General features: G+C 38.0%; 1 protein-coding gene across 1 annotated transcript; it reads left to right on the top strand.

Annotated features, from left to right (window-relative positions):
- Positions 1 to 832: 832 nt before the first annotated feature.
- LOC117325037 (sphingosine kinase 1-like) lies at positions 833 to 14,058 on the top strand. Its single transcript, XM_033880944.1, has 6 exons — positions 833 to 1,225; positions 4,567 to 4,716; positions 5,504 to 5,598; positions 7,101 to 7,216; positions 8,040 to 8,260; positions 10,157 to 14,058. The coding sequence occupies exons 1-6, from the start codon at positions 982 to 984 to the stop codon at positions 11,020 to 11,022; spliced, it is 1,692 nt and encodes a 563-aa protein (XP_033736835.1). The 5' UTR covers positions 833 to 981; the 3' UTR covers positions 11,023 to 14,058.
- The last annotated feature ends 8,690 nt before the right edge of the window (positions 14,059 to 22,748 follow it).

Genomic DNA, 22,748 nt, shown 5'->3' with positions numbered 1-22,748 from the left:
TATATTTCCTATATGGCGGCTCCGATCGTGTTTAACCTGTGACGTCACAGGTCAGAGGTCATTCGGCTTTGGGCCTCAGGTGTGTTTTTGAGAAAAATCCCAATTACTCGGTAATGGGTCGGCCGATTTTGATGCGGTTTTCTGCATTCTTGTTTATTAATCAATACCAATAACATATTTACATATAATCTTTCGTTAAGGGTACACTTTAATCCACATTTTCACCACACTGTACGGTGAATAAATGGCATAAAACGTGTACATATCCTGTAATAAGTGGTAAGCAGCCAGTGCATATGATAATATTTCACTCTCACAATTTTCCATCTATTTAAACATGAGAAATATTTTGGTACATTGTAGTAACATTTGGGACATTGTGGCAAGGTATTTTGGGACATTGTGAAAATGACAGGCACAATGTCCCAAATAATTTGGGACATTGTGACACCCTCCTTGGGACATTGTGACAGAAATTTGGGACATTGAGGCATGGGACATTGTGACATTGGGGCGAAACGTCTGGCACCCCCCCCCACCCCCTACCCCCAGCCTGTGTTTCAAATTCAGTAAATGCTAGATCTATGTATAACAGTCCAACCACATTTGATGTGCAACAGTTAGGCAAGCTACCTATGATGTATGTAGAGCTAGTGGTTTATTCTGCGACACTTATTTAATTATATTATATATACTATTATATCTTTCTCACTGCTGATATATGCGCATGATGTATATGTCTAGTGTGTATATGCATCTTTAACGAAATATTTCTCTCAATAAGAATGTCACATGATTAGTCACATGACATACGCACCATACAAAATGGCGAGCAAGAAATCGGAGCAGCTTCTGTTCGGAAGATTTTCGTTATACCCGAGGACAAGACCGTCTTTTAAGGTTTCACTTTCGCGGAAGGGAGTATCTTATCAAAACATTGACGAAAGTGACGAGAAAGACCAATGTGTCAGACATATAAATATGGGTGATATTGTCGGTTGCCGGTGCAGAAGATCAAAAACGGCAGACGACTCCACAGCATATTTAACAATATACGCATACCCATTTCGGAAACGGACAATGAGTTCTAAGTTAACTCGAATTCGTATGGATTTTACATTTGGATGTAATGCATCACCTTCATTTGACGACAATATCAGAACATGTGCAGTGTGGAGAAATGTTGTGACTCGTTTGGCAAGGGGCCAAGATGTAGCGATGGCAGGTAGTGTGTTTACCAACAGTACAGTAGAGACACGTCAATGATGAGGTCGTGTACTTACAGGTGTCCTATGAACATGATCGATTCGGTTAGCAGAGTGGCATTACTGTAATATACCAAAGCGGATATACCATGTATAACGTACTACACTTTCGGGTCAAAAGTCTTTCCGCAAAATTTAATTTTACTTAAATATCTTTATATTTTCAACTTTTTTTCAATCACTCACCCTGACTTCATTTATGGTTGTATTTTGTTGATGTTTGGTGTGTTGATAGAGAAAGTTACAGAAATTCCTCATGTGAAATAACGTTGCATAATATCAGCAACAAAATCAGTGTATGAAATTATATATGAAAATTCCTTAGACAATATGTCTACAGAAAATTCAAATCCCATAGCCCAAGTCATTTTTCGATAGACCAGTTTTTTAAAACATTGTTGAAAGTAGCATAACTGTCACGCAAATGCTTGCATCACCCAGTAATAACACACTGTTATGGGTAAAATAAACTCTATTGTAAGCTCTGATTTCATATGATCATTTGTCAGAAAATAATGGAATGTTGTTTTCATGAATTGTAATGTATGTCAGGGCTCAAACTTTTCATAGCCAATGGGGCCAACACTTTGAAATTTTACATAGACCGACCAGGTTTTCTATAGCCTCGGACCATCGGACCACCTTTACTTTCGAGCACTGCAAAATTAAATTACCCTTGGCAATAGTAGTCATCATTTATACTATTACCAAAATATCAAAATGATGTTGCAAAAATTCATGCAGTGATAATTTTTCAATTTTCATGTAACCGACAATGGAAGTAAATGGAATTATTATGAAAATGAACTTGAAACCAACATCTTTCAGTATACAAACTTTTGTTAAAATCAGTCTATCGACAAATTCAGGAAAATTCTTTGTCATATAGCAGAATTAGGTTGTGTGGAAAGACTTTTGACCTAGCAGTGTTATTAAATATATTGCACATTATAATATGAATAAGGTGTTACTTTGGAGGCTTAAAATGCTTGAAGGGATTCAACTTTTTTTTCAAATACAGCGCTAGCCAATCCCATTATATAATTCAGGTTAAGATACTGTACACAATTAATATTACTCCAACAATTGTTAAAGGCAAGGAATTTATGATAGGCACTGTGTTGCAGTCATTAGATAATAAATTGACTTACCAATGCATATGGCCTCTTTTAATTATATTACAGGAGTAATTATAATTTAAGCATTCTTTTTGTTTTATCTTTATGGTAACACTGATCGAACAGGTGTAAGAACTATAAAGGGAAGGGGTCATTGCACATGTGGCTTGTACATAATGTAAATATATATAGCCTCTGTCAGTCAGCTGACAGGGCATGCTTCTTTGACTCTGGAGGTAGAGTAGTAGATTCACGCAAGGGACCCTGGTTCGGTTCCTGTCAGGTCACAATTAGAATTTTTAAGTTCATTTTGGGAAAAATAATGCTAAATGGCCATGGGAGATGAGGCTTTTATCACACCTAAGCAGGAAAAAACCAATCTAAATATATGTTTTATATTATAATATCAGTCATATAAACTTTAAGATGATTTATTTATTTGAGTATTATAACGTCTATCAAATGCCGAGCTGAAGTTTCAGTCCCATGGTGGCTTTTTATAGTGGTTCCTCCGTTGCTGTGCACTGTGCATTATCCAGTGTACGCTGTCTGGTGTGCGCCGTGTGCCATGCGCCAAGTGCCGTTCTTTAACTTTTCACATCTCAAACTTCTTTTCAAATTCAAATGGTGGGACTGAGCTTTAACTTGCCAAAAGTGATCCTTACCATTCAGTGTTGTTATTTTTGGTTCAGTCAGAAATCCAAGATGGCCATCATGACAGCCATCTTGAAAAAGAAATTTTAAACATTTCCTACAGTTCCACAGTTGGCATTGAGCTGGAAATCATTGAGAATGTTAAAGATGGTAAAGAAGGGGAGCAAACAAATGTTATTATTTTTCAGCCTGGTAAAAACTGTCATGGCAGCCACAGCGGCCAATTTGTAATATGATTGCACAATCATGGTTTTCCTGAACAACTATACTATTTCAAACTTCTTCTCAAGTTCTACCTGTAGGATTCAGCTCTAACTTACCAGAAACGATCCTGAGATGGTCCTGATCATGTTTTGTGATTTTTCGGGTCGGTCCTAAATCCAAGATGGCCACCATGGTCTACAGTGCCACTATACTTGCTGCTGAGTATGTAATACTACCATAGTACAAGGATCTTTAGAGTCAGATGACTGTTAAGGCCCGTGGGCCTCTTGTTCCTCTCCTGCTACAAAAACATGGACAGTTAATAGTAATACCAATTCCCTATATAATGACAGCTGTGATTGATACAGAACTTCATATACAACTGATTGCTAAGTTTAAATGATTGCAGGGCCGGAAAAATGTTAATTACCTATCAGATGGACACCACTGAGTTTGAGCTTTAAACTAATTTGAAGGTATTTGCCCATTTTGCTGACAGTCTACTCTAGCAGTAAATATTCTAATATAATAAACCATATGCAGCAAAGATGAACAGAGGTTGGAATGCGATCATATCAATGCTATCTTGAGCGGTATCAGTCACAGCAAGTTGGTATGTTTACATGCGGCTGATGCTGATAAATATTATCATATCTCATGCCCTTTAATTGCTCTTAGTAAGATTGCCCACTGTTCTCTCGTTGAAATTGCATGCTGACTTGATGTGTCGACAAGTGATGGATAGTCTTTTTTTTTCTGAGAATTATATTATGTATTCTCTGAAAGTCCTCTACTGATCTACCGTAATTTGACTTTGTCTAAAATACACTGCACATTTAATTGTTTTCATGTTGTTTCATATCATTAACCCCCAAGTGTAGATGCTGTCTTGTCTTCTGCCATGGCCCATGGTATTGGATATGAAGTATGAGCAATTTAATGATTCCCCAGTCACAAAAGTTGTATGTATGTCATGTCAACAAGAATTCACTGCGCATCAACATTACATAAACAGTGTACTGGCAGGGCCAAAACAGAGGAGATCGGTTGAGATCCTGCCGACATTTAGTCAAAGCAGGTGGTAATACTGTTGATGATATATGTTGCAGCTGTTTATAATGGGCCAGTATATGTCATTCCATAATACTTGCCCATGGTTATGGAAGTCCTGGAGATATAACTGATAAAGGCCCTATATATTCTTTTTTGAATTTGAAACCGATGTGGATGCATGTACCACGTACATCAGTTATAGTTGAGATATCAACACCTTGCTTTAAATTTATAGTCATTAAATCATACTTATTATTTATTTTATTTATCAGAGGTTGAGACATGTACATTACCAGAGTCAAAGCGCCTACTGATCCTCATCAACCCACACAGTGGTCCTGGTAAAGCCCAGCAGATCTTTGAAAAGGAAGTGGTCCCAATGCTGAACGAGGCAAATGCAGATTATGAAGTTAAGATTACAGGTATAACTACCGTTATTATTTTTGTAAAGAGTACATAGACACATAGGTATAAATGAGATCATAGGTATCATACAAAGGATTTTGTTACATAGATGTATCTAAAATTAGTAATGATAGAAGATCTTCATTTTTGACTTTTAAGATGTTGCTGCTACTTAATTACTGATTTCCCCCTGAAAGTATAGAGAATCAATTTCCATTTATAAGCTGTTCATGTTAAATTTTATCTGCCAGGTGCCATTGAAATTCAGCATGCCATCATGAAATTCAACACTTAAATTTTGTTACCATTTCTCAAAAGGAACTTGAAAATAAACTTCTTCAGATTAAAAAAAATTCCAATTGATCCTTATTTCTGTATGTTTAATTTGGCACTGGATTGGTCACATCAATTGAATGTAGTAATTTTTTCTACCGCCATACTGGGAATGATCTCGGAAAGAACTAGAAGAGTCTTTCTCAATTTTAACTTTTTGAAATTTTTGTGACACATAATAACCATTGTAGTCACAAATCAAATGACCACCTCACATTTAAAGGACCATGTCAAATATGTATGAAGTTTTGATAAAATGTTACCTTATGACGATGATAACTTTATTGTCTAAATTGCATACATATATATATGTTTAAAAGTGGATGTTATCTAAGATTTTGTGTACAAATGTCTAACTTATATGGATGAGTTTGAAATAGCTGTAGTGGAATTAAAAATAATAACCTATATTTTCACTCGATAAATGCTTGAGCTAATATGTTATGTGAATTTGTTTTTGTATTTTGGTAGAACATGCTGGTCATGCTACAGAAATCATGCTCAATTTGGATCTGTCTGTGTGGTATGCTGTTATTATTGTATCTGGGGACGGACTGATATATGAGGTGAGAACAGATTTATAAGAACCTTTTAAGTTGTTTCAGTTTATATGTTTTTTTAGCTCATCCGCCCAGAGGGCAAGTGAGCTTATGCCGTGGTGCTGCATCGGTCTTCCATCCAGCATCAACTTTTCTCTTGTAACAACTTCTTCTGAATAACCACAAGGCCCAGGACCTTGATATTTGGCCTGTACAATTGAATGACCTTGACTTTCATTCAAGGTCACAGGAGTCAAATAGGCTAAAATATTTAAAGGATTTCTTCTCAATAACAAGAGGCCCAGGGACTTGATATGGTGCCTGTAGCATACTAGGGTGAAGGAATACCATGTTTGTTCAAATGAATGACCTTGACCTACATTCAAGTTCACATGGTTCAAGTAGGATAAAATATTAGACCTATAGCGTTCTTGGGTAAAGAGATTCAAAACTTGTTCAAATGAATGACCTCGGCCTTCATTCAAGGTCACTATGGCTCAAATAGGCTAAAATATTTAAACAATGATTTCTCATTAGCCAAGAGACTCAAAGACCTGATATTAGGCCAAAAGTATGCTGGAATGAAGGTTTAGAAAATTTATTGACATGATCTACTCTGATACTTGAATAAAGTGATAATCAGCATAGTATCTGCAGAAATGACCTCAATCAAATTCAAAGTTGCTGTAGAGCCAGGTGAATGATACAGACCCATTAGGCCTCTTGTTTTTAAATGAAATAAAACTCAGGTAAAAATGGAACAAGATCATGATTACCTGGTATGTAAATTATTTACTTTTAAAACAATGTGTTTAATCACTAAATACCTGGTAATAAAAACCCTTCATCTGATATGTACATGTATTTAATCTCAGATAAGTCCCTTTACTATAGAGTCAAAGTTAAGTATTTAAGTTTTGGGAAGGGCTTATTTTTGAATCACTTTAAACTTACCCTTTCAAAATTTACGATTCTACAAAAATGATAAAGGAGGCTTATTTGCAGATAAATACGGTAAATGTAGTTCGGTAAATCTTTGGTCAGTTTAAACAAAATAAGATTAATATTGATGAACCTGTTTGAATTATACGAAATTATGCCTCAGAAAATTAGTGCTAGTTTGAACAAAGTGTAAATCAAGGTAAACATTGTATACGTTGGTATTTTTAGAATTGTTTATTTTTAAAGTTTTTTAACATTTTGAAATCATGCATGCAGAAGTTCACCATCAGCATTCTTGTCATATTTCATCTTTATCATCATTGTTAAAAAAATTAAAACATCATTCACAATAACAGTTATACTTATACTACACACCATTATTAACAAACAACATTACATATTGTATTTACTCCTTAATGATCCATACACCTATACACTTATTGAAAGAAAAGAGAGAAAGAAAAAGGAGCAAACATGTATGCCTGGCTTATCCCATTTAATGCCAATACACAAAAATGGTGAACAGAGGCACATTTATAATTGAGTAAAATGATAATATTTTATTTAATCTGTATGCCTATTTACAGACTATCAATGGCCTGATGAAGCGACCAGACTGGGAAAGGGCTATCCAGTTTCCAGTTGGGTGTTTACCGGGTGGCTCAGGAAATGCTCTCTGTTGGACCATCAATTACTTAGCTGGGTAAGATAAAGGCCTGTTATGGAAATAACTGTTGGTTGGGTTTATGGACACAGAACTATGTATTATTGAAAATAGGGCACACTCTTTTACATTGTATATGATGATGTTGATTGTATGTTGTAATCAGAGGGCCCGTGAATTAATTACCTATCAAATGGTGTAAGACCCACTGAGTTCTACACTAATTACAACAGTTATGACACAATTCATATTGGCCTATGATAATAACTTGTGCTAAACCAGATAGAAGCATTAAGGATGTCCACGGAGGGGTAGTCTAATCAATAAGCATCATATAACAAAGTTTTAAGCATGTTAAGTGTTTATTTGAACAGGTATTTGCCCATTTTGCTGACAGTCTACTTAGCAGTAAATATTTTAATGAGCCATGCAGTAAAGATGTACAGAGATTGGAATGTGATATTATCAAAGTAAAGCTATCTTAAGTGATATCTGTCATAGCATGCATTACTCAAGTGAATCTGTGCTGTCTAACAGCATCTGTTGTCTGTCATATTACTTCAAAATTCTTTTTTAAACAACTTACATTTTCAAGGTTACACAAGCAAATGAATCAAAATCTTTCAACAATTTCTATGTAGCCAAAAGACCTGGGGTCATGAAATTTAGACTGTTACACTTTGGGATAAAGGGTTATAAAGTTTGTTTATGAATTAACTTAACTCCATTTCAAGATAATAGCTTGTGACCAGAATTGTTAAATACACTAACTCATTTTGAATATCACAGAAATGAGGCAACAGTATAGGTTAACCTGTGTATTAGACATCAAGTATAGTTAACACTAGAGTTTTGTGTTCAGGGAGCCAGTAGGGGATGAGATGGTTCTTCACTCAACATTCATACTGCTGAAACATCGTGTGATTCCTATGGACCTAGTGGTGATTCAACTACCAACGATGCAAGTCTTCTCCTTCCTGTCTGTCGCTTGGGGTATGATCGCTGACATCGACTACGAGAGTGAAAAGCTTCGGGCATTTGGAGCAGCTCGCTTCACTATCTATGCATTGATCAGAATTCTCAGTAAGTATGCCTAAGTTTCTCAGTATTATTCATTTTATTTCTGATCTTTGTTGGTTGTCTATTTTGTGTAGATCAGAAGGTGGGACATGAATTCTTACAATAGTGTCTCTTTTAATGAGTATGAAATAATAACATATATTTACCTTTCTGTTGTTTCAATTGTCTATCACCTTGTTTAGTTCATCTTTGGTTGAGAAAGCTCTTTTTATCCGCTGCATATACCGTATTTGACCTAATAAGGGCGCCCCTACCTTTTTTCAAGGAAATAAATCTTTGACTGAGTGTCAAATTGTGTTCAAAAGTAATAATTCATGTGAAAAGTTTTGCTACTTTATGTGTTCAATTTTCTTCAGGTAATTAAGTAACTGGAACACAAGTTTTCGCCACATTTTGTCTATTCCTACAGATGTCATGTCAGTGCAAAGAGCACCCGAAACTTAACACACATACAAATAATAACTTACCATCTTTATTTGAAGATAAGTAAAAGACTTCATTCTTGTTGATAAATAACTTTTGTTCAGAACAGAAAGCTAGTAAAAGACATTGTAAATCAATTATTAGGTCAAAGAAAATGATGTCAGTTATGATCTGGGAAATCACCTGTGTCTATAAATAGAACACAAAAGAGTTTGATGTGAACATAAATGGTCGAACATACGTTATCTGGTCTAAGATCAGCTGGCATGGTTTACAAGTTTACATGAATATTCAAGTGATGTTTAAGCTTAATATATGATAATGAAAAGATATCTTCGTCTGGAATATTTTTATGACTAAATATTTTACCGTTTCCACAGCCTTGGGCATTCTGCTATAAGGTATAGTCTGTTTCATAAAACTTCAGAATAACTAATCTTAATAAGGGCTCCCCCACTGTCAATTACCCGCGCCCTGCGCCCTTATTAGGTCAAATACGGTAACTAAGATTGGCAGAGGATAAGTGCAAAAAGGTTAAGTCTGTCTGGGGCATTTCTCGGAGCTTGTATCTCAAACTGTTAAAGATAACTTCACAAAACTTTCAATATACATCAACTAATTAAAAAAAGTGGTCTAGTACCTGTAGTGCCTTTTGCTATGGAGAGTTTTCAATTTCAATATTTTTATGGTTATCATGGAAACATAGTTAAAATCAATAATTTTAATATTTCTGAAGAATACTCTGAAAAACGTTGTCTACACTCGTCAATCAATGTAGTTGTAGCAATAGCTATTGAGGAGTTTGCAGTATGGATATTTCTTTGGTTACCCTAGAAACAAAGAGTAAAAATCACTGATTTAAGCATTCCAGTGTATATCTCGAAGACACTTTCAAATAATTCCCTGAAACTTCCTATTAGGCTACACACATAAATTGAGTGGTCTAGTATAGTGCCTTTTGCTGGAATAGAGGAGTTCTCTGTTTTGCTATTTCTTTAGTTACCATTATAATAGATAATCAAATTCAATGATTCAAGCGGTTCCAGAACATACCTCCAAAACTGTTAGAAATAGCTTCATTAAACTTTATGCACACACCAATTGAGAGGACTGTGCAATATGACTTCAATGTGAAGATTCCACTTTAATCACCATTTCTGTTCCCTCTTTCATATTGACTATCATAAACATCCTGTTAAATAATCTCAGCGAGATATCATGCCTGTGAAGGAGAACCCTTGGTAGGGGATCTGAATGAGTCATGCCCGTGCCTGGGAACCCTTGGTAGGGGATCTGAATGAGTCATGCCCATGCCTGGGAACCCTTGGTAGGGGATCTGAATGAGTCATGCCCGTGCCTGGAAACCCTTGGTAGAGGATCTGAATGAGTATGTCCTTGTTTGTATAATATCAGATGTGTATCATTACTGGACATTGAGAATATGTTGCATTTAAATGCTATATTTATGTTTTATAGGACCTCGTAGCTACAAAGGGGAGTTGGCTTTTCTGCCAAAAGGTCGTTACACTCCAAAGACACAACAGACAATTGCCAAGAACAACATACGTCGAACGGCCAGTCGTGAAGCGGCAGGGTCTGTTTGTGAAAATGGGGTAATAGGGACCTACCGCACTATATCAGAGGACAGTGAGCGACTACGATCAGCTTCTGTGCCTGTGATGCCAATAACCAGCAGTAAACACAAATATGCTCAGGACAATTTAGGTATGGTGTTTGACGAGACAGTGAAGGAAGATAATCTTTCTGATGTCAATGGGCATTCCAGTGGTCACCTTGATGATCATAAAGAGGCAAATTGGATGGGTGCGTCGGACATGAGCTGTGATACAGAAATAGGTGGTGCCAATGGACCTGTTAATCACTTAAAATCGGATGACAATCAGGATCCCTCACAAGCTTCAGGCAGTTCCCCTTATAGTCCCAATGTGTCTTGCTCCCTCCTGCCTCCCTTGGATAAACCTGTTCCTGCTCACTGGGTGAAAGTGAAAGGAGATTTTCTCACTGTTCTTGCTACATATCAGCCCTATCTGGGCCCCGACAACCTGTTCGCCCCTGATGCCAGACTAAATGATGGTTGCATCCACCTGTTGTTCATTCGTGCAGGTATCACAAAGAAGACTTTGCTTGATATTTTTCTTTCTATAGATGAAGGTAACCACATCAACTCTCCTTATGTTGAATATGTGAAGGTGTCAGCATTTCGACTGACACCAGATGATTTGTCAGTTGGGAATCTGATGGTGGATGGAGAGCATGTTGACATGGCACCAATTCAGGGTCAAATATTTCCTCAAATGGGTCGTATTATGGGTATTCAGTAGTGGGAGATGTATTCAGAAAACAGATGGGACCTAAGAGAAAAAAACAAACACCTTTAGTTAATATCGGTGTATGGCTATATAGTTGTACACTTTGTATGTTAATTCTAATTTATAAACTTTTCTCAAATTCTGGTTCTATATATGACTTAACCATTACACAACATTTACGAAATGTTAATGGGCTTTGTCTTTTGTAGAACTTCTATTTGAGTGTGTCATAGGCTAAAGAATATACATTTGATTGTATATATAAAAAAAGATAATATATTTTATTATTTTTATAGAGATTCTGCTTTAACAAGCGTTTTTCTACATACTGCCATCTAAAATTTAAATGCCACTTAACGTGTGATAGATTCCAAACATTCTTAGTGATTGTGCATACAAAACATATAATGATTGGTGCATATGTATTGTATGTAATGTTTACAATGTGATCACAAAATCAAATTAGCAAATGATCTCCCTTGAATGTTTTGTATTGCGGAGTTCATCACTCTCACAGTTGAATGTTTGTGTGTGTGACTGAAAAAGTGCTAGGTGTACTGCCACTATCTACCTGGTACCTGTATCAGGATTGTTTTCATTGTGTAGAATGTCACTGAATGTGAAAAGTGAACTGAATGTATACATTACTAAATAATGTTTGTATAAGTGTACAAAAATTATGTATGTAATTTCGATGATTCTGCACAATTAATGAATTTGTTTATTTTTAGAACTAGTTGTCAGCTCCCTTGCTATAAAAAGTCCCATTCTATTGTAGCATCTGTCATCTGTACATTTATCAGCTTTTTCTTTAAATGAACCAGTTAGCTTAAATAATGTTTAACATTAGGTACTGAGTCCACAGGAACTTGGCACTTAAATAATGTTTAACATTAGGTACTGAGTCCACAGGAACTTGGCACAAATTCTCCACCATGGTTTGTGGAATGATATGTAGTTATAAACTCTCTAAAATTATTAATGTCCCAGAAGGTAGAGAGTTGTAGCAATTCAGATGAATCTGCCAATGGATACATATGTACATGTATATACAAGGTCTCACCAAAAATCTCGGTTTTATGTGTGCATAAAAACGGTGAGCCAACACAGATTCATTCAATGGTCCAATCTATCGGAGAGCACTGTTGACATGTTTCTGCTATAGGGTAGCTGTCTCAGACCAACAATGGTCATGTTCTGATGATGGCTACCCTATAGCTGAAACATGTCAACAACTCTCCAATATATCGGACCATTGAATGAATCTCTGTGTTGGGCTCACCGTTTTTTATGCACACAAACTCCCTAAAAGAGCAAACGACAATTTTTTTAAATATATGCATATATATTGTACATGTACTGTATATTGACTATTGGTTGGGTATTTGTGCCAATTAAGTCCATGATAAATTGTCTTCCAGTGGGAAAACCAGATATACTATATACTATGCAGTCAATGTCACAGCAAGCTTGATTTCTCACATATGCATGCAAAATGTATGCGTCATAGCTAATTAATTTTATGTGAAAGGTTAATCAAAGATAAGTTTGATATGCACCTAACAGAAAGGCCTTCCTTCTACAAATGTTGGTTAAGTTGCAGTACATGATCATACAAGTGAATTGTGCTTAAAGAGCATTAAACTGCGTTTTGTGATAGGCTTTGTTGACAAAGCTTTGGAAAAATAATTATCCTTTTAATTGAAATTTTTGTGAGAACCATAGGGCCTACAATGATTTTCTTCCTGAGGCATAGTTATCATATTTATCAATATAAATGACCTGGACATTTTCACGGACTATCACGTGTATACATATAGGGCGTATTTATAGATCTTAAATATTCATACTAGTGATATCTGGTTCTCTTGAATTATGTAAATACAAATGTACATTTATCTAATTTAATTATCATGTGAAAATGAAATCACAGACAAATGAAGTGGAAGGTATTTTTTGTATTAACCAAGAGGTGGAGATATCTAATATTATGTAGTGTAGTTGCCATTAGTATGCTTGCACATTAGTATGTACAGTGTAGTGGTTAGGGTAGAGAGTTAATCTGCACACCAGTATATATAGCTCAATCATTGTCTTTCATTGTTAATGCTGTTATAAGTTTATTTATTTGTGCTTGATTTTATTTTGGATGTATTTGTTTGTATGATCTAGAGACATGTCCTATCTGAACTCGTTAGGGTTTGATTGAGTTTCTTACAAGTCAGCGGTCATATCATTAGCTACTGTTGTAGTTGAAAAGTATTTGACACTCTTTTTCCTTGCATCAGATTTGGTTTATAATTACACCATAGTATCATAGCATCAAGTTGTACCCCTGATCACATACTGGTGGTCTTTCGTCAAGATTGGGACACAATTTATTCTGTACCATTCTTTGATGTCATATGTTTACAAAATAACATATCATAACACAAAGTCCTTTACTTAGGAGCATGGACATTCATTTTGTAGTTACTAGTCAAGTAAAAGTATCCTTAGAACTAATTATATGGATTTCTTTGCCTACAGTTTGTGAGGATTGTGGCCTACAGTTTTGAGGATTGTAGCCTTCAGTTTGTGAGGATTGTGGCCTAGAGTTTGTGAGGATTGTGGCCTAGAGTTTGTGAGGATTGTGGCCTAGAGTTTGTGAGGATTGTGGCCTAGAGTTTGTGAGGATTGTAGCCTTCAGTTTGTGAGGATTGTGGCCTAGAGTTTGTGAGGATTGTGGCCTACAGTTTGTGAGGATTGTGGCCTACAGTTTGTGAGGATTGTGGCCTAGCTGAGTTTGTGAGGATTGTGGCATAGAGTGTGTGAGGATTGTGGCATAGAGTGTGTGAGGATTGTGGCATAGAGTGTGTGAGGATTGTAGCCTTCAGTTTGTGAGGATTATGGCTTACAGTTTGTGAGGATTGTGGCCTACAGTTTGTGAGGATTGTGGCCTAGCTGAGTTTGTGAGGATTGTGGCATAGAGTGTGTGAGGATTGTGGCATAGAGTGTGTGAGGATTGTGGCCTACAGTTTATGAGGATTGTACTGTTCAGTTTATGAGGATTGTACCGTAGATTGTGAGGATTGTGGCCTAGAGATTGTGAGGATTGTGGCCTATCTGAGTGTGTGAGGATTGTGGCATAGAGTTTATGAGGATTGTAGACAAAGTAATGACACTTATTTAGTTCTATGTGCCAGTATAACTTGCGATAGGTTAAAAAAACTGACCTGACTTGTGAACTTGACCAGGTAGAGGACACTGAAACAAATATTGAAACACAAAACATTCTTGTTATTTTGCAGTTATGTTGTGGGATGTCTGCTCAATGTCAGGAGTATTTTTATGCACTTTTTGCAGTATACTATGAGTATTACATTTATTTATATGTTGTCAGATATTCTACTATGTAGCTTATATGAATAATTTACTTTTTTTCAGATGTTAATTGTATTTAGTTATGTGTGCCATGTATCTGTTATTGTAATTGATTTCTCCAGAAAGCTGTCAGATTAATAGTTGTTTACAACCGTGTCCATTTCTAGGTTCTATCAACCATCACCGACTGTTAAATATAGCACTTCAAATATGTTTACAGTAGAAAGATATTTTATAAAGATGTGTGGAAGCTTCTTTCAGACTGAAATTTAGGTTGAAAAGTTCAGTATATGTGTTTGTGAATTTTAACTAAAGGGTATCACTGATTAAAAGATTAAAAAAATTTCCAGTCTTAAAAGAATAGATTTTTACATATAATTGATTCAAACGTCATGTACCATAAATTTGTTATTACCTTATGTAGATATGAGAGAATATTGGAGAAAGTAATGATTTTATATTACATTCCAAGATATGCTTGTTAGTTTGTTCAGTGTAATTCAGCAGGACTCATGGTTTCATTTATCTTTTAAATCCAGGGAAAATATCCTCAATTTATAACAATAATAAAACAATTGATGTATACCAGGTATTCATTTCATAGGCGCTATGAACGACATCATTTAATGTTCTGATATATTTATTTCATAGATTCTGTTGTCTAGATTCAAATCTCCCAGCAATATTTCAGTACCCTACCATCATCACCATCTGTTATTTCAGGTTCAAGTTTATCATCATTATTTCTCAGATACAAAATTGTAAAATCTTTCTTTAGTTACTGCCGTTACAGGTTCCCAATAGACCCTACATTAGCATGATTACAGGTTATATAACCAAACATCCATATTTATAGTGTAGTGTCCAGTAAGATTGTGAATTATGTTAATATTTATACCAAGTTCTGCATGGTGTAAGGTCAAGGTGCTATTATTTCAAAACATGTACTCATCAAAGACACCATATGAAAAGAGAAAGGTAATATGTACATGTATGGTGTGTGTTTATATCACCTTGAACTTACACCATGAACAATTGCCATTTTTATGGGATTAACGACTCGCACAAATAACTATTTATTACTAGTGACTCCATCCCCTCAACCACACATTTGAAGTTCAAATGATATGAATTATATATCAGATAAAAGTTATCACTACTCGACAAATGATGTTATTGGATAGGTGTAATGACATGCAATGTAAGATCAAACAGTCACCCTGATATTGACAGTGGACTGAGAACCCCCACCTGAGGAATTCCAGCCTTTTTTCACCTGTAGGCCTACATCATTCTATTTTCAGTAGGAATGTATATTTTTTAGGTTGGAAGTACCTTTTCCATATGTTAATTATTCAAGAAAATAGCTATAAACCTCAGAAACACATTTACTTTAGGACCTGGTTTGGGTATAACGGCAGCAGATTGGCTGAATTAGTTAGGCAAGTCTGTTACTATTTGTATCGTGATGTTGTAAGCTAATGACCAAACAAATTTCTTATGGCAAATATTTTGTCACAGTACTTTAAAAGTAGTTGAGATTTTTTCCAAGCATTATTTACACAGGTTAAAGGTTAGTGTCGTGAAGATCATAACTCCTTTCCATTAAAATATTTTGTAAGATTTTAAAATATGATGTCAAGATACGGATCCAGCTCCTACGTAGGCCCAAGATTAACTTATTGCTTTGATAATTTATTACCCATCCCATACAGAAAAAAAACATTCACTTTCTTAACATTCATAAAATCTATACTTATAGTCTAGTTTCAACCTGGTTCTTTTCAGGTTCATATATAAAATTATACCCTGTACTAATCCTATTAGACTGTTTCATCAGAATTTTATTTTTTTATATAGTATAATATTGTATTAAAAAGAAGAGGTTACTTTGTGGTGATATATGTTATCATTCAGTTTTTATCCCACCATCATCAGAATCACACCATGTCCATGGTCCGTTATCAGTCAAACAATTCTTATTATCACTATTTCTTGAGAAGAACTGAATTCCTCTTGGTTCCTAGTTGTGCCCTTTTGATTTTTGGACTGATAAAAAAAAAAAAAAAAAATTGACAATGAAGGTTCTTTTTGGTATTTCTTGAGAAGTATATTGGAAACTATTTCTGATATGCCCTTAGACAGTAGTTATGTCCATTAAATTTTGAGTCTGACCAGGGAAACAAAATAGCTGACAGATGGCCATCTTGGATTTTGACAGTTGAAAATAGTTATTTCTATTTCTTGAGATGCATTCGAAGGATATTTTTGGATCTTATTTGTAGATTCCCCTCGGTCTCAGATCAAATCAGATCAAGAAAAATAGCTGACAGTTGGCCATCTTTTGATTTTGATAGTGGAAATTTGTAAAGATCTTTCTTAATATGTGGATGTTATATACGTGTATAGGTTCCTCTTGATATCAAATGATTAAGAGGAAGAGGGGGAAGAAGGATAAGTAGAGAACAAATCAGTCTGTCAGTACAATAAACACCCAATTGTGGGTGCCAACATTCCTCTGGGATCTGATCTCGGTTAAAACAAACTAGACAGATGTTTTTAAGTAATCAAACATTTATACATACATATATATTGTGTCAGGTTTCTGAAACAGCATAATCCAAGATTGTGATTGGAATGTGAACATAAGAACCTAAACTTATTCCATGATTATGATTGCCTCTGACAGTATACAACAGGTGCCATGCTATTTGTAGTCATATATAAATGTGTAAACAGATTTTTTTTTTTAATGATTCTTGTTATATATTTGTTCTTTGACTTGTGAAAGCAACTAATATACCACCTCGGTGGAATATAAATGTGATTTTTGATAGAAAGTCCATAAATTTTGGTTATATTTTTATATACACGTTCTGTTGATCATCATTTTGTTTGAAGAGATTTGTAAATATTGCCCTTATATTTCATGCTTTATGTACATCAGTCCCTTTTTAATTGTGTCTATTGAGATACGTTTTTTTGTATAGACATATTTCACTGGCATGAAAGAGTCCTATATAAAAACAATTGTTGTCAATGTATATCTTCAATTTTCAGCTGTTATTTATGAATGTCCTGCAAGCAAAGTGAATTTTCATTAATTGCCAGGGTCTCCAGAGTTATTATGTATTTTACATGTGCAATCTAGGTTGGCAGATGATGCAGATTCAAGTCACATCAATTGTTGACAAGTGACTCTGTCAGATAGTAATGATACAGTAATGACCAGTACAAAAAATAACATGTAACAACGAAGGGTCCAGTACAATGATAAACAGGGAGGAGGGTCCAGTACAATGATAAACATGGGAGGAGGGTCCAGTACAATGATAAACAGGGACGAGGGTCCAGTACAATGACACATGGGGAGGAGGGAACAGTAGAATGATAAACAGGGAGGAGGGTCCAGTACAATGATAAACAGGGAGGAGGGTCCAGTACAATGATAAACAGGGAGGAGGGTCCAGTACAATGACACATGGGGAGGAGGGTCCAGTACAATGAGATATAGGGGAGGAGGGTCCAGTACAATGATAAACAGGGAGGAGGGTCCAGTACAATGACACATGGGGAGGAGGGTCCAGTACAATGACACATGGGGAGGAGGGACCAGTACAATGATAAACAGGGAGGAGGGTCCAGTACAATGAGATATAGGGGAGGAGGGTCCAGTACAATGACACATGGGGAGGAGGGACGAGTACAATGAGATATAGGGGAGGAGGGTCCAGTACAATGATAAACAGGGAGGAGGGTCCAGTACAATGATAAACAGGGAGGAGGGTCCAGTACAATGATAAACAGGGAGGAGGGTCCAGTACAATGACACATGGGGAGGAGGGTCCAGTACAATGATAAACAGGGAGGAGGGTCCAGTACAATGATAAACAGGGAGGAGGGTCCAGTACAATGACACATGGGGAGGAGGGTCCAGTACAATGATATATGGGGAGGAGGGTCCAGTACAATGATAAACAGGGAGGAGGGTCCAGTACAATGATAAACAGGGAGGAGGGTCCAGTACAATGACACATGGGGAGGAGGGACCAGTACAATGACACATGGGGAGGAGGGTCCAGTACAATGATAAACAGGGAGGAGGGTCCAGTACAATGATAAACAGGGAGGAGGGTCCAGTACAATGATAAACAGGGAGGAGGGTCCAGTACAATGATAAACAGGGAGGAGGGTCCAGTACAATGACACATGGGGAGGAGGGACCAGTACAATGACACATGGGGAGGAGGGTCCAGTACAATGATAAACAGGGAGGAGGGTCCAGTACAATGATAAACAGGGAGGAGGGTCCAGTACAATGACACATGGGGAGGAGGGTCCAGTACAATGATAAACAGGGAGGAGGGTCCAGTACAATGATAAACAGGGAGGAGGGTCCAGTACAATGACACATGGGGAGGAGGGTCCAGTACAATGATAAACAGGGAGGAGGGTCCAGTACAATGATAAACAGGGAGGAGGGTCCAGTACAATGACACATGGGGAGGAGGGACCAGTACAATGACACATGGGGAGGAGGGTCCAGTACAATGATAAACAGGGAGGAGGGACCAGTACAATGACACATGGGGAGGAGGGTCCAGTACAATGATAAACAGGGAGGAGGGTCCAGTACAATGATAAACAGGGAGGAGGGTCCAGTACAATGACACATGGGGAGGAGGGACCAGTACAATGACACATGGGGAGGAGGGACCAGTACAATGACACATGGGAAGGAGGGACCAGTACAATGATAAACAGGGAGGAGGGACCAGTACAACGAGATATAGGGGAGGAGGGACCAGTACAATGACACATGGGAAGGAGGGACCAGTACAACGAGATATAGGGGAGGAGGGACCAGTACAATGATAAACAGGGAGGAGGGTCCAGTACAATGATAAACAGGGAGGAGGGTCCAGTACAATGACACATGGGGAGGAGGGACCAGTACAATGACACATGGGGAGGAGGGACCAGTACAATGACACATGGGAAGGAGGGACCAGTACAACGAGATATAGGGGAGGAGGGACCAGTACAATGACACATGGGGAGGAGGGACCAGTACAATGATAAACAGGGAGGAGGGTCCAGTACAATGATAAACAGGGAGGAGGGTCCAGTACAATGAGATATAGGGGAGGAGGGACCAGTACAATGAGATATAGGGGAGAAGGGACCAGTACAATGACACATGGGGAGGAGGGACCAGTACAATGACACATGGGGAGGAGGGACCAGTACAATGACACATGGGGAGGAGGGACCAGTACAATGAGATATAGGGGAGGAGGGTCCAGTACAATGAGATATAGGGGAGGAGGGACCAGTACAATGACACATGGGAAGGAGGGACCAGTACAACGAGATATAGGGGAGGAGGGACCAGTACAATGACACATGGGGAGGAGGGACCAGTACAATGACACATGGGGAGGAGGGACCAGTACAATGACACATGGGGAGGAGGGTCCAGTACAATGATAAACAGGGAGGAGGGTCCAGTACAATGATAAACAGGGAGGAGGGTCCAGTACAATGATAAACAGGGAGGAGGGACCAGTACAATGACACATGGGGAGGAGGGACCAGTACAATGACACATGGGGAGGAGGGTCCAGTACAATGACACATGGGGAGGAGGGTCCAGTACAATGATAAACAGGGAGGAGGGTCCAGTACAATGACACATGGGGAGGAGGGCCCAGTACAATGACACATGGGGAGGAGGGTCCAGTACAATGAGATATAGGGGAGGAGGGACCAGTACAATGAGATATAGGGGAGGAGGGTCCAGTACAATGACACATGGGGAGGAGGGACCAGTACAATGATAAACAGAGAGGAGGGACCAGTACAATGACACATGGGGAGGAGGGTCCAGTACAATGAGATATAGGGGAGGAGGGTCCAGTACAATGACACATGGGGAGGAGGGCCCAGTACAATGATAAACAGAGAGGAGGGACCAGTACAATGACACATGGGGAGGAGGGACCAGTACAATGACACATGGGGAGGAGGGTCCAGTACAATGAGATATAGGGGAGGAGGGTCCAGTACAATGACACATGGGGAGGAGGGTCCAGTACAATGATATATAGGGGAGGAGGGTCCAGTACAATGAGATATAGGGGAGGAGGACCCTGTACAATGTCACATGGGGAGGAGGGACCAGTACAATGATATATAGGGGAGGAGGGACCAGTACAATGAGATATAGGGGAGGAGGGTCCAGTACAATGACACATGGGGAGGAGGGACCAGTACAATGATAAACAGGGAGGAGGGTCCAGTACAATGACACATGGGGAGGAGGGACCAGTACAATGAGATATAGGGGAGGAGGGACCAGTACAATGAGATATAGGGGAGGAGGGACTAGTACAATGAGATGTAGGGGAGGAGGGACCAGTACAATGACATATGGGGAGGAGGACCCTGTACAATGTCACATGGGGAGGAGGGACCAGTACAATGAGATATAGGGGAGGAGGGACCAGTACAATGATATATAGGGGAGGAGGGTTCAGTACAATGATATATGGGGAGGACCCTGTACAATGTCACATGGGGAGGAGGGACCAGTACAATGAGATATAGGGGAGGAGGGACCAGTACAATGATATATAGGGGAGGAGGGTTCAGTACAATGATATATGGGGAGGACCCTGTACAATGTCACATGGGGAGGAGGACCCTGTACAATGTCACATGGGGAGGAGGGACCAGTACAATGAGATATAGGGGAGGAGGGACCAGTACAATGACACATGGGGAGGAGGACCCTGTACAATCTCACATGGGGAGGAGGACCCTGTACAATGTCACATGGGGAGGAGGGACCAGTACAATGAGATATAGGGGAGGAGGGACCAGTACAATGACACATGGGGAGGAGGGACCAGTACAATGATAAACAGAGAGGAGGGTCCAGTACAATGACACATGGGGAGGAGGGCCCAGTACAATGACACATGGGGAGGAGGGACCAGTACAATGACACATGGGAAGGAGGGTCCAGTACAATGAGATATAGGGGAGGAGGGACCAGTACAATGAGATATAGGGGAGGAGGGTCCAGTACAATGACACATGGGGAGGAGGGTCCAGTACAATGAGATATAGGGGAGAAGGGACCAGTACAATGACACATGGGGAGGAGGGACCAGTACAATGAGATGTAGGGGAGGAGGGTCCAGTACAATGAGATATAGGGGAGAAGGGACCAGTACAATGACACATGGGGAGGAGGGTCCAGTACAATGAGATATAGGGGAGGAGGGACAAGTACAATGAGATGTAGGGGAGGAGGGACCAGTACAATGACACATGGGGAGGAGGGACCAGTACAATGACACATGGGGAGGAGGGACCAGTACAATGAGATATAGGGGAGGAGGGACCAGTACAATGAGATTTACTCATCTTCATTTTGATAATTATCCTAAGAAATTTACTCATCATTTTGACAATTATCAGAAGGAAAAGAGACTACATATTGTACATTATTTGCTACAATTTTACAAATTAAAGTAGATATAAAACATACATACTTTTTTCTGTTGATATTTTCCTGGTTGTGTTTCAGATTATTTCATTATTTGTAAATCATATCCTTGTTAAATGCACTATAATCATAAAATACAGGTGATGTTTAGCTGTTGTTACCAGGTTATTATTATCTATGGTGCTGTCCATTAATTTTGTTGATTTAATGTTGGTTTGATGAAAACATTAACCATATTCAAATCTTTCCCTGTGTAAAAACACACAGAAGAGGTGATTGGTTGTAGGTACCTTATGTGTCAATAGTGAGGTCCTTAATTCTCTGTATCACCTAAACAAAGTGGATTAGTTAGAGAATTCTGTATTGTCATTTTAGATTTCAGTCGGATGAAATTTTGTATTACAAATGTGAAAATATTGATTACTCTCTAGTTATGTGATAAACAGTATCTTGCATTGTTCCCATTTCATATGAACCAAGGGCTCTGTAAAATGAAAATCTTAGATCTATACATAATCTCCCATGCAATGGAAAGTCATGTAAGACTGTCTATGTCTACAAGATGTGCTGTGATACACATATTTACTCCAGATGTCAATAATGTAGATGTGGATGTAAATAGATTGTGGAACATCACCCTTATCCAGGTGACTATCAAAATAATAATTGGGAATAAACTGTTTTCCTACAAAGACAGGTTGAAATGAAATAGAAATAAAACAAAGAAGACTGATAACATAAGTTTAAATGGTGGTGAAACTACCCTTGTAAAAAAATCATTATTAATTATCAAACTGAAATGTCATTGTTTAACAATTAAAAGGAGCATTCCTCAGAGGAACATGTCTTAAGGAAAACA

The sequence above is a fragment of the Pecten maximus genome, chromosome 1 (assembly GCF_902652985.1).
Source record: "Pecten maximus chromosome 1, xPecMax1.1, whole genome shotgun sequence".
In the NCBI taxonomy this organism is placed as follows: domain Eukaryota; kingdom Metazoa; phylum Mollusca; class Bivalvia; order Pectinida; family Pectinidae; genus Pecten; species Pecten maximus.
This window is presented reverse-complemented; position numbering and strand designations above follow the sequence as displayed.

Coding starts and splice junctions, on each gene's coding strand:
- LOC117325037 (XM_033880944.1), top strand. CDS start 982: ATGGGTGATATTGTCGGTTGCCGGTGCAGAAGATCAAAAACGGCAGAC. Junction 5,599..7,100: donor GGGACGGACTGATATATGAG/GTGAGAACAGAT, acceptor GCCTATTTACAG/ACTATCAATGGCCTGATGAA. Junction 8,261..10,156: donor TGCATTGATCAGAATTCTCA/GTAAGTATGCCT, acceptor TATGTTTTATAG/GACCTCGTAGCTACAAAGGG.